General features: G+C 36.8%; 1 protein-coding gene across 4 annotated transcripts in view; it reads right to left on the bottom strand.

Annotated features, from left to right (window-relative positions):
* The window catches only part of SSX2IP (synovial sarcoma, X breakpoint 2 interacting protein), a 34704-nt gene that overhangs the window by 14535 nt on the left and 7633 nt on the right, over positions 1-12536 (bottom strand). For 3 of the 4 annotated variants that reach the window (XM_012722652.1, XM_004679167.2, XM_012722651.1), the window contains 5 exons: positions 5968-6099; positions 5235-5404; positions 4108-4320; positions 2030-2140; positions 577-712 (listed from right to left, as the gene is read on the bottom strand). In XM_012722652.1, coding sequence (XP_012578106.1) covers positions 577-712; positions 2030-2140; positions 4108-4320; positions 5235-5404; positions 5968-6010 — 673 coding nt within the window. In that variant the 5' untranslated portion in view covers positions 6011-6099. The remainder of the gene's footprint in view (positions 1-576; positions 713-2029; positions 2141-4107; positions 4321-5234; positions 5405-5967; positions 6100-12536) is intronic. The other variant, XM_012722653.1, reaches the window with a different exon arrangement.

Below are 12536 nucleotides of genomic sequence, written 5' to 3' on the forward strand. Positions count from 1 at the left end.
TTAAAGGAATTCAACTGTAAAACTAATCTGTCCCGGAAGTACTTAAAGAAATACAATGCCCTAAATTTTACCATTAAAGATTTAATTTTAACGACTGTTTCTTTGTTACTTCTTACAATAATCACATCAAGTGCATTAAGTGTGTATGTCCAAATACTAAATGTCAGTATTGAGACATGAATGACTTGGCCTGGTAAATAATTCTATGAAGTTAACTCTAAAATAGAACTTCTTTTGGTATTCAGAAACTGAACTTGACTTAACTATTTTATCAGTTCTTTGCCATGGAAAATGGGTGTCCTCTGACATAACCTTCCTTAATAGATCAATCTTACACCTGTCATGTTAAAAATATATATATATACATAATACTTATACAAAACTAATGAAGCAAATAAAAATTAACCTTTTTTTACTTACCAGTTATCTCAATTTCTAGCTTATATAGATATATATCATCAGCTATGGAAAGCATGAAAACAGCACTTCATGAGTTATTATGCTCAATCTTTTCATTTTTAGTGTAATATTACCTTATTTATTCTCTTTGCTCTATCTTAGCCAGCTGCTTCTTACCTATTTTTTTATCCTTCTTGTTCATAACAAGTTGATGTAGACGTTCCTTTAGTTTATTATATTCACGCTCTTTTCTCTTCATATCATGATTATACTGGGTGGCTCGACTTGCAATGATGCTTTGTAGTTTTTGTACCTGAAAGAAAGAAATACTTTTCTCTCAAAGGAGTCTCTTCAGGCTTCATAAACCCAGTTAACATTTACATATTTTAAAAGGAAAGTCGTGGCATTCATTCATCTCTGTATCTAATAATTTAAAACTTCTAGGATTATTCTTCCTTCTCCATAACTATTGGAAATCATTTTAAGATCTCATTAAATGAATCACATAAAAGTTCTTATTATTTAATTCTGGAATTTCCAGAGGGGCTAGTTTTCTAAATTACCTTCCACACTTTTTATCCAAGAAAAACTCTTTAAGTATAAAAGTGACTAAAGCTTCATCGGAAACAAGCGGAATCCCTCTGATCATTTGTAGTGATTCCCTTATACTTACTAACTATTCCCTTATACTTACTAACTATTCCTGATTAATCTGCAACCAGGCGAATTAGTCATGGCACAAAGCCATTTTTCTTTCATCAAAAATAGTTTTCAAATTAGAGTAAATTCAAACAACAGCCAGAACCCTGGTTCAACATTGGCTGAGTACCTACCACATGCCAGACACTGCTGGTCAATGTTTGTATCAAACAAGGCCTCTTGACAGTCCTCAACATTTCTTTTAGAGAGGATCATGTTTAACTTGATCCTTTACTAAAGGTAGGGGTTATTTAAACAAGTATTTCCACAGATCAAATAAAAATTTTCTGTGAAATAACTTAAGGAAATGTCTGAGCAACCTTGCAGTGTAGGAATTTATTACCTACTTACTAAATATATTACCAAATACTTCAATATGGTAAACTAATCTGTCCCGGAAGTACTTAAAGAAATACAATGCCCTAAATTTTACCATTAAAGATTTAATTTTAACGACTGTTTGTTATTTCTTACATAAATCATACAAGTGCATTAGGTATGTATGTCCAAATACTAAATGTCAGTATTGAGACCACAGAATCAAGCCTGGATGAACAATGTCAACCTTAAGATAGTTCAGGAAGAGGCATATTGCATACAGGTGTGACAGAATAAAGGCTCCGCATTTAAAGCCCCCTCTGCCTGGAACAAGTGACAGTGCACTCGAGGCGAGTGCAGGATAGTGCTGGACACTGGTGGTCACACACAAGTCAAGTGGACTCACCGGGGCCGGGGTGGGTGACAGGGTGCCAGACCTTTTGGTTAAATGTGATACAACATATACACAGAGATCCCCTGTCTGAATCAGACATTGGGTGAAAAAATGGTTCTTTCCTAATTTCAAACAAAGTGTCTGTTATGAACACCTCAAGAAATGTAAAACTTCCAACAATTACCTACAAAATTTTCTCTGCAATACCTGAGAACTCACCTCATCTTTCTCATTTTTCAGTAATTGATGTAAATTCCTATTCTTGCACTGTAATTGTCTGTCTCTTTCCTGGAGTCCACTCATTTCTCTCTTGGAGGTTTCCAGTTGTTCCTAAAACATTCATATGTAGTTTTAATTAAAATTAATTTAATTTTAATTAAATTAAAGTTAATTTAATTAAAATTAACTCAGGGCAAGCAAATTCTTAAAAGATCAGTAAAAACAAATTACACATACTTGGATTTGTTATCTAAAACTAGTCTAAATGTACATAAAATGTTTCTTTAAGTCATCATTGTAAAACTTGTTACTATAAATTATTAAAATTTGCTTATTAAGTTTTATTTAAATACCATACTTTCTTGTATATAGAAGAGAGGTTCAAAGTGAATCCCTTAAGTCTACTCAATATTTCAGTAATGCTGCCATCGAAGATTTAAAAAATTTCTTTTTAATATTTCTACAGCACACCTTTAAAGAACTGACATGGATTTCTGTCTGAAAGTGGGTGACCAGGTAAAATGGAAGCTTTTTAACTTAAAAGGACAGTTCTGTAGGGTGCACCAGTTCTCCCATGCAGGTAGTAAACACGGAAGACTTTTCCCAGAGACGCATGGCAGCATCACAAAATTCATTATGGGATAAGATGCCCACATTCAACTTATTCCATACATTTCCTGAGGAACTGTGCTAAGTTCTGCTGCACTTTTTAAATCCTCTTAAATATCTCATAATAACTGACCATAGATAACAACTTGCATAGTGTAACACTGGACCACAAGATACTGAGAGTTTGTGACTACAACTTGGGTAACTACAGCTGTCAGAATTTTTGGCACCCTCTCTTGGACTGCTGAAAACTCCCTATCATGCCAACCACTTGGCATAGCTCCACTTAAAGGCACTGGTCCAGCTGATCTGTCAAACATTCACTGTGAGGAACCAACACTCTCTCCCTGCGCTCACCATCATCCCTGCAAATCTGCATACCTCCCTCCTACCACCATCCTCAGTAAATACAAATTAGAGACCCCAAGGGTCTCTTAAATTCAGGATTCTTATTGCCCAAATTCAATTTTTCATATAATTCTACCTGCTAAGTTTTCTTCATATCTCACTATTTCCACTGGCATGTCCTTAGTTCACCTCTAAAACCTTTCTGGCCTGGGCGAGTGATAAGGCCTGCTAATAAGCTGCCCTCTCACGTGGCTACTCCAGCCCCTTTTCCTCCATCCCAAAAACGAGTTTGCAAACTGCACCTTCCCCTATAATTTGGCCACTCTACTGCCAGCCAGGCTGACGTTTACGAAACACCTTCCTCCTATTAACAATCCCTGAGGGCCTCCCGGATTCTGTACAAGGTCTCCCCTATCACCTGAGGCCAGCCTTACCTTTATATCTCTTGGTCACACATCATGTATTTCAGTCCCTGAAAAACTATTACATGCTTTACCTTAGAATGTCTTTTCCAAACACTAGCAAATTCTATTCATTTCTTAAATCTCAGATCAAGTGTTACACTTTTCTCTATGGAAGTTTAAGTATAATGGAAAAATGTTTCTTTTATTCAGAGAAACAAACAAGTTTATAAAAGCATTCTAAGTTTATCTCTAGAGTCCCCAGGACTTCTAAAAGAAGTTATCTAACATGCTTTCATTATTTAATTTCAGTAACTTTGGCACAGACATTCTCAAGAATAATTATCTTAGAAATAACTGACGTAGCCTCTCACAAGAAAATTTTAAACATCAACCTATTAAGCTAAACATCAAAATATTAAGACTGACCACAATAGAAGAATCCTAACTTTATTTTTGTCAGATTGAAATATTTTCTAATCTAAGTTTCTACATATTTGACAAGTTGCTAAACAGAGTTCATAGAATCAATTCTTTCAATATAGACATAGGGAAGCAATACAACCGATATACATAAATTAAAGCTTTTAACTTACTAGTTTTTTTTTTTTTAGAAAAATCTCAAACTTAAAAAAACTAACCCTAAAATAAAGGCAACAAAAATTTTAAAGTATCAATGTACACTGTCAGTGAAATATGCAGACAGACAGGCATCTCTACCTTAAGTTTTGCATAGCAGTTCTGCAGATGGTCCATATCACTTCCCAGTTTCAGATTCTGTGTTTCCACATTTTCCTGAGCTAGAAGGTTCTTGCGCTGAAGTACAAGTAGCTCATTCATACAATTTAAAACAGCAACTATATTTAATTCTCTCTTTGTCTCTTTACCTTTGGATTCTTCATACAATGAAGGAAAACCAAAAGTAGTCAATTCCTAGTCGGAGAAAATGTTTTCACAAAATTTGGTTACCACACAACTTAGTACAGAAACAAAAGGTAGTAATGTTTCTGACAAAGAAAGAAAACTATCCAATCATACTTAATAGTAAGTATCCAAAAGAATTAAAGAATTAAATGGGGGCTTTTTTAGCCTCTGCTCTGCAATCACCTTAGACTTAGAACAGCACTTAGGTTTCTCAACAGTACAGTCAGGGTGAGGGTGAGACTTGGATTGGAGAGCTGGGAGGCCAATCTGCTCCAGACAAACAGGCTGACCTTACATTCATGCATGATTCCTATTACTCCCTGTAAGTCTCATATACCATCTGTCCCGCCCCAATACCTAACAACCTAACATCCTTATGCCTGACAGGTGCTTTTCTTGCAAGTTTCACATGTCCTCTATTATATAACATGATTAGGCTACTGTTTCTTTTTTTTTTTATAACAGTTTATTTTTACTTCATTTTGTACATTTTCTTTCTTTTCCATCTCAATTGTAATCCCCGCAGGTTTCCCATCACCAAGTCACCCATGTGCCATCACCATAATCCTGTGTACTTCCCTCCCCATCCCCCCATTTTTGATCCCATTCCTCACTCCACCCCCACAAAATGTCTCTGGTATATGGCTGTTCATTATTCTTGTTATTTTCTCGCCTGGTCCATTATACTCCTGCTATGAGTGAAACCATCTGGTATTTTTCTTTCTCTTTCTGGCTTATCTCACTAAGCACGATCTTTTCTAGCTCCATCCAAGTTGCTGCAAAAGACATGTGTTTCTCTTTTTTGGTTGCTGAGTAATATTTCATTGTATATATGTACCACATCCTTTTAATCCAGTCATCTACTTTTGGGCATTTGGGCTGCTTCCATGTAGGCTATTGTTTCTTACAAAATAATTTGTTACCTGATCAAGGTATGAAATACTTTGTTCAATATTCTCTTCTGTGCAGAAGGCACTGAAAAAACTGTGCACATTTTTTGACAAAGGTATTGAAGAACAGAGCACTTGCTGTGAGTATAAACTTGATGGAGACATCTTTGTTTCTGAGGTATATTGAGAGATATTTTTGCTTTCTGAAACAATCAATGAAAGGCATTTATGTAAATAATTTATAGAAACCACAGACGAGGCTAACAATCTTCAATCACCAAAAATTCTGAATCATATACATACTTTTCAGTATTTTCAAATTAGGACAAAGCAGGGTTTTGTATGAAAACTACCTGATTTTTTCCAAAAAGACACAGCTATGCAATGGTGCTTGTAGTAGCATGTCAGGCTATAATATTCTACCTCAATACACAGTACTGTGATCCACATATCAACAGAAACCACTCATCTAGGCCAATCAAAGTTTATGCAATTAAAGGAATATACTGAGAGAAACAGTCAATGAATTTATTTCAAAAGCATAAAAGTTTCCTCAGATAAGAGTAAAAATCAAGCAATCTATTCTTTATCTAAAATTTTTAACACCACATATGACCCTGATAATTTTACTGAAGATAAAAATTGAAAATTTGCATCTACTATGCTTCTCTTACCACATCTCAATGTTTATAGTTATTTTACAGTTTCACTGAATATGTACTTTATGATGACTGTTGTAATTAACAATTATTTCGGACTCAGTTACCTGAAGACAGACCTGGATCTGTAACAGTTATCCAATCTCCCATAGCAATCGTCAGAGCCAGGATACCTGAGGAGCCAGCTCAGCAGTGAAACATTTAATCCAGCTACTGTCACTCTTCTATGTAGGCATCTCCTGAAATGCAACAGCATCTAATTAAAAGCATGATGGCAAAGGTACAGCACTGAACTAAGCAGTAAATATGTCTACATTATATCCTGCAACATAAAGTACAATCCTCATTTATCATAGATTACAAGATGAAAACTTGTTGGTCAGCATTTCCATATTTTGTTTTTTCTATCTTCACAAAATTTTCTTTTTACTTACAATTCTCAGTGTTGGCACAGATGTGAGGAAACAAACTCTACTTTCCAGTAAGACCACATCAGTTTACGCTACCACCAATGTGTCAAAATTGTTAAAAATGACCATCTATTTTGATCCATAAAATTTTATTTTAATGATTTGTATAAGGAATCTACACATTATTTACAATATAAAAAAACCCAAATAATTCACATGAAAAATTCACTTATAAGTAATACAAAATAACTTACAAATACTTTAGGTAAAGCCAGAAATGTTTACAATGGAGCAAATATAAGGAACACACAACCCTTTTAGTCTGCCACTCATGCTTCTTACTTCTTTATAGTGATAACAGAAGAAAGAAACAAGTATTTCTCCATCATTGTAAACAATTCAAATTACTATTGAAAGTAGAAGTTGGAAATGGACTTCAAAGTCAGGGCAGAAGCAGAGAAGTGAAGACTGACGTGTCTGAGCAGCAACTTCTCAGCTACCATAAACTGCGATAAAAAATGAAAGAAAGTCCTACAGCTTTCCATTTTATAAGACACACTGGAAGTCTGGCTTTTTTATATGAATTCTCCCAATTTTTAAATGTTTTTAAAAGCTAACTTGAAAGATTATACAAGTTATCATTAAGAGGGAGCTGCTGGCAGAGGATGTGAGAAAGGCCTTTACATGCAGATGCGAGAGGGATACACATTAGGACAAGTCGTCAAGTTGCATGCGTAGGTCTGTGCGTTTGACTGGATGGAAGTCAACACATGAAACAATATTTCTCATCAGTCCAACAAGAATATCTTTAGTCCAGATCTGGACTGCAGATCATGAGTTCATAACCCCTGATATATGCAATCCTGTTGACTTCCTAAGCCCATGTTTCCTGTTGTAACATACATACATACATACATAGGAAAGAAAATGTTTTAACATGAAGTATGCTGTATGTTGAAACTTACTAAAAATTTAATTTTCTTTCAGAAAAGGTACAGTAATATTAACATCATGTGTTTTACTGTTTCCCAGTTTTCTGTTAGGATTCGAATCTAGAGCATTCCACGTGGTAATGAAGCTTTGCATAATCATTTTCCCCAGGGGAGTATCCTTGTACCCTTGCTCACTTCACACCTGAAGTCTTCGTACCGGTCCCCACATACCAGGGAAGCCAAAGTAGTTATTTGGAAATAGTAAGATAGCATTTTTACTGAAAGTACTGTAATTTTACTACAGTTAGGATATCTGTCTCCAGGTCTTTTAAGAACCAGGTGATCAACTTTTACTAAGAACAATGGCATGTTCTGATACAGTCTTTAGAATCCTGTCATTTATACCTAGTGGTCAGATCTGTGTGTTTATAGATGATGGTGGTGATGATAACAGCTAACACTATGTTCGTATGTCCCATATGCTGCCAGGCAGTGTGTTAAATGGTTTATGTGCATTATCTCATCTATCCTCTGGGGGAATGATGAAGTAAACACTGTCATTATGACAATTTATCAGCAGGAAGACAGGGCTCAGAGAGGTTAGGTAGCTGAGAAGAGCTGGGTGAGAATAATGGACTTATTTCTCCCTTGGATCCTGGTTTGTTTATAGCAGCTATCTCTGAAAAGTCCAGAGTACAGTCATTAAATCTTATTGAGTCTGTAGCTATTCTTACTCTGTTCGTCTGACCGCAGAAGGGACTCACTTAAGGACAGTGGGAGTAGAGAAAAGTCACATGAGTAGAAAAATGGCAAAAGACCAGTGTCCCCTTCTCCCCATGTGCCTCATCTAGTATGTGGTATGATGTGTAATGTCATGTGTTTTATGATTATGTAATGTCATGTGTTTAATATGTTGGTAAAGTCATGTATTGACTGCTGCTCTGTGACTTGGGAATTGGTTTCTCTTGCGGGCATTTCAGTCCATCTGCGGGTTACTAAGGTTCTGTTCCCAGAACACGTCATTTCTCCATCAGTTTCTGCCTTAGTGCAACACTGTCATGCTACCTGAGCTATCACAGTAGCGTCATTTCTTCCAGCCTCCACTATTGCCCACTTATATACAGACTGTTCAGAGTACATTAGCTAATGTGATCTTTTTAAAAGCCCATAGAAAGGCATGTTGTCAATTTAACTACTTAAACTTGGAAACAACTTTTCTGCCACACAAGTCATTTTTTTCTCATTTATACAATGCTTTGAAAAGGCACAAAACAAATTACCAGAAAGGAGATCAGTTCCATACAAAGCTCAATGAGGATGGGATTAAGTAACTCATCATTTCCAACCTATCATTCCTACAGCAAACATTAAGATAACACTAAAATTAAATTTAGCAAAAATGCTTGTAAATTAAGGTCAATTACACCTGTCTTTTCCCATCAAAAAAGTCCCTGACTGGTTCTTTTTCTTCTATGCCAAAGACCTGGGGGCTCTCAATATGTATCTATCACTTGGCAGAACTTGGAGGGTACGCAGCATCTAAGATGGCCCCCAAACATTCCTGCTCTGGGTTATTCTGTTCCTTGAGTGTGGGTTGCATTTAGTGACTAGCTGCTATCAAACAGAATACAAAAGTGAGGGATTTCAAGTCCAAATTAGGTTGTAGAAAGGCAGCGGTTTCTGGCTGGGACTGTTTAACACTCACGGTCACTCAGGTCCCTTTCTGGGGGAAGCAAGTTGTCATGCCATGAGCAGCCCCTAGGACAGGCAGGCTGTGGTGGCAAAGAAGAGTGAGTCTCCAGCCAGGAGCCAGTGAGGAAGGAGCTGGCTTGCCTGGAGCCAGGAGGGAGTCTGAAAGAAGACCTGCCACGGCCCAGGTGAGAGTCTGGGCCAACACTGGAAAGCTACCTACTTGGAGACCCTGAGCCAGAAACACCCAGATTTCTGATCCACAGAAATTGAAATATAAACACTGTATGAAGCTGCAAAATTTAGGAATAATCTGTTATGTGACAACAGATAACTATTGTTTTAAAATATACCTGAATTCCTTTAATACTTTGCATTTTTCCTGCTAAAACATATACCTGCTAAAATATGTCCTGCTAAAATAATACCATGCACTACAAGTGCAACTAATAATTTATGACAATATTATTATTATTATTATTATTATTATGTCCATATTGTTATAGCTGTATTCCCAACCACTGATCTATGAACTTGAACAGGGTAGGGGGTTGAGTACGTTTTGGTATGTGAATGCTCATGAAACATAGCAGATGCTCAGTAAATGTGTGCAAAATGAACAGTGTCCCACATGTGACACACTCACTCCAGCCTGTGTGCTTTATTCTTTCATCCACTCCAAAACTACTGCTTCTTCAAAGTCCAGCTCAAGTCCAAATTAACAGCCCACAAAACTTCAGTCCTCCACTTCAAATAATTGCTAAGTTTGCTTCATCTTTCCCAACTAGCTTAAGTACCACACATTTTACATTTGTTTCTATATAATGTTAATAAACAGAAAAATCAACAAATACTTAAGTACATAACCATGATGAATTAACATGCTCACTGCAGCAAGTAAAGGTGGATAAAGGAAGACCACAGGGGAAAGATCCAAGTGTGAGAGCTGAATCCTTTAGAGAAAAGTATCGATATTCCTCATGCCCCCAATACCTCCTAACACACTGCAAGTGAAAGAAAGTTCAGCAGAAACATAAGTAGTATCTTGATCACAAGATTTCCTTCACACAGTACACTATTTTAAATGTTCTTTTCAAGTTCACTTGAAATTCAAACTTGAGAAGGCACAATTGCCTACCTAATCAGAATGCTAAAACAAACTTCAATCCATTGTCAGAAAATAATAGCTTTTCATTATACAGGAATGCAGTAACATTACACCATTTGTTTTTCTAAATCTCACATAGGACTTTTCACAAGCTGGTAACTAAATTGTGTTAGAATTTCACAGAATTACTAAATTGTTGGGTTAAGAAAACCAAAAGGTTAAAACTAAGTCTTTACATCAGCCCCATCTTAAAAATTGTTATAAAGCTTAAGAATTGAGTATCAAGATAATTTAATAGATGTTATCACTCTCAATTTTGTTCCAAAAAGAATATAGCTTTTATTACAACAAATACTGCTGTTACCCTTAAACAAAACCATTCAGGTGCACACATCAAATATAGAAACAGCCTAAATTCAATCTCTTAGAAAATCTTAGAAAAAGGTCTCCCCTTTCCCCTTCTTTATTCACCCTGTAGGCTTAATAAACTTTTGTTGTCTTACAGGCTGAGGGAAAAGAGCATCACTAGGAAGGTAATACCTGAATTGCTGGCCACAGGTGAGAGCCAGCTGGTCTCCCTCCACCACAACCTCCAGGCCCTGTGTGGCAAGGCTGAATGCGCTGACCTTGCCTACTCTCCCCTTCTACCAACTTGTAACGATAAATACCCTGCACTCTCCCAAAGAGCAGTATGGGGGTCTTCCAGACAGGAGTCTGCTGTGGGTCTCAATGTGTCAACAAGTTAAACTATGCTCCTTCTCCAACCATTTCCTTTCACTTACTGGCCAGTAACAACCACATATTAAATCATCTAGGGAGCAAGTGTTACATACAAGGGAGGACGCTTGACTGCAGCTTTATTGGTAAAGGGAAAAAACTGGAGACAATCTGTCAATAGAGAAACGGTTAAAAACCATTACACAAGAGTGCGCTACTCAGGACTATTAAAGCAAAGCAGACCTTCATTCAGAACATGGAGAAAAGTATAACAAAACAGTGTTCACCATTTTTTGTCAAATCAAACTAAATACATTAGGAGAATGATCAACTTTCCTAGGCGTAGGGAGGGGTGGGGTACAGTTTTCTACAGCCGGAATGTTTTAGGGACATGCACTATTTTGCCAACTTTTAAGAAATAATAGATTCGTGCAGCATTAGGTGAGACCATGTGTCCAAAAGTGCTCCTACCTCGATCCCAGAGAGTAGCATCCCTGTTCTTCAGCGGAAACGTGAACTTAAGACAAATGATATAACTTTTCCCACCAATCACTTACAATTATCACACCTATTCCACATAACTCACGTGGACAAGTCAGCGAGGAATACAGTCTTTAGCTTGTTGCCCTGCTATACCAAAGCTGAGCTATGGGGAATTAACCCACCAGGGAGGCTTTTCCCTCTCCATGGTGAACTGTAAGCACAGTGCTGTTGATGGAGCAAAGGCCGACGCTCCCTTTGGCTCAGTTATGATCTAACTTGGTAAAAGGAAAAGAAAAAGGAAGACTGGAATTCTCTGCCCCCCCCCCCCACGCCACTGGCCTCCACACCAATTCTTGTATGCATAAATAAATCTTTTTTTAAAGGAGGGGGAGCTGACTTTGATTTATAACTATTAAGATAGTTTCAAAAGAGGATTCCTACAATCTCCCACGAATCAATCAACTAATAAAGTATCTTTGCTTCAAAGAGCAGCTCGGAAAGTTGTTTTATGTACTTTGAGTCTATGCCTCATCATCTGATATTTCATTATACACTGATTTTTTATAGCTAATGTTTTTATCTGTTTTGGTTTTGGCTCTCAGAAGAGCACTCATCTTTTCAGGGCATAACCACATCAGGGATCCTACACAGGGATCTGAAAGCAAATCAGGTAGGGATAGGCTATGGTTCTCACCGCTGTTGTTTACTGAGCAACTGTGAGCCAGTCATTTGTTTATTTGTTTCTCAACTGCCACATCTGTAAATTAGGAGATTGAAGCAGATGATATTTTTTTTAAAAATTTCAGTTCTGACTGGCTATGATTTTTACTTTTCTCATGAGGCAACATACAGAATTTCTTCACATTTTTATAACAATGTACACATTACCTTCACAATCAAACGCCTACCAATATTTGGTTTGATATTTGATTTTTAACAATACTACCAAAATTTATGAAGGATGAACCATTTAACTGAGGCAACATGAAGCATTTCATTCACTCAATCTCACAATAACCCAAACAGGTATTCCGTTGCAGGTGAGGAAACAGTCCTCTTGCCCAAGGTCCTAAACAGGGTTACAATGTGACAAAGTCCAGACTTTGTTTTATTGTAGGAGAGAAAGGAACCCTGTATGTGAACTGCTTGTTCAATGTGAACACATAATTACTTCTCTACCACCTCACTTTAAAATACAACCAGACAGTAATTATTCCAATTTAGGAGCTGAAATCTGATCTGCATAAAAGCAAACTCAATTAAAAATTAAGCAGCTCGTGGATGGAGCTGGAAAAGATCATGCTTAGTGAGATAAGCCAGAAAGAGAAAGAAAAATA

The sequence above is a fragment of the Condylura cristata genome, unplaced genomic scaffold (genome assembly GCF_000260355.1).
Source record: "Condylura cristata isolate star-nosed mole 26May11 unplaced genomic scaffold, ConCri1.0 scaffold00008, whole genome shotgun sequence".
Classification (NCBI taxonomy): Eukaryota; Metazoa; Chordata; class Mammalia; order Eulipotyphla; family Talpidae; genus Condylura; species Condylura cristata.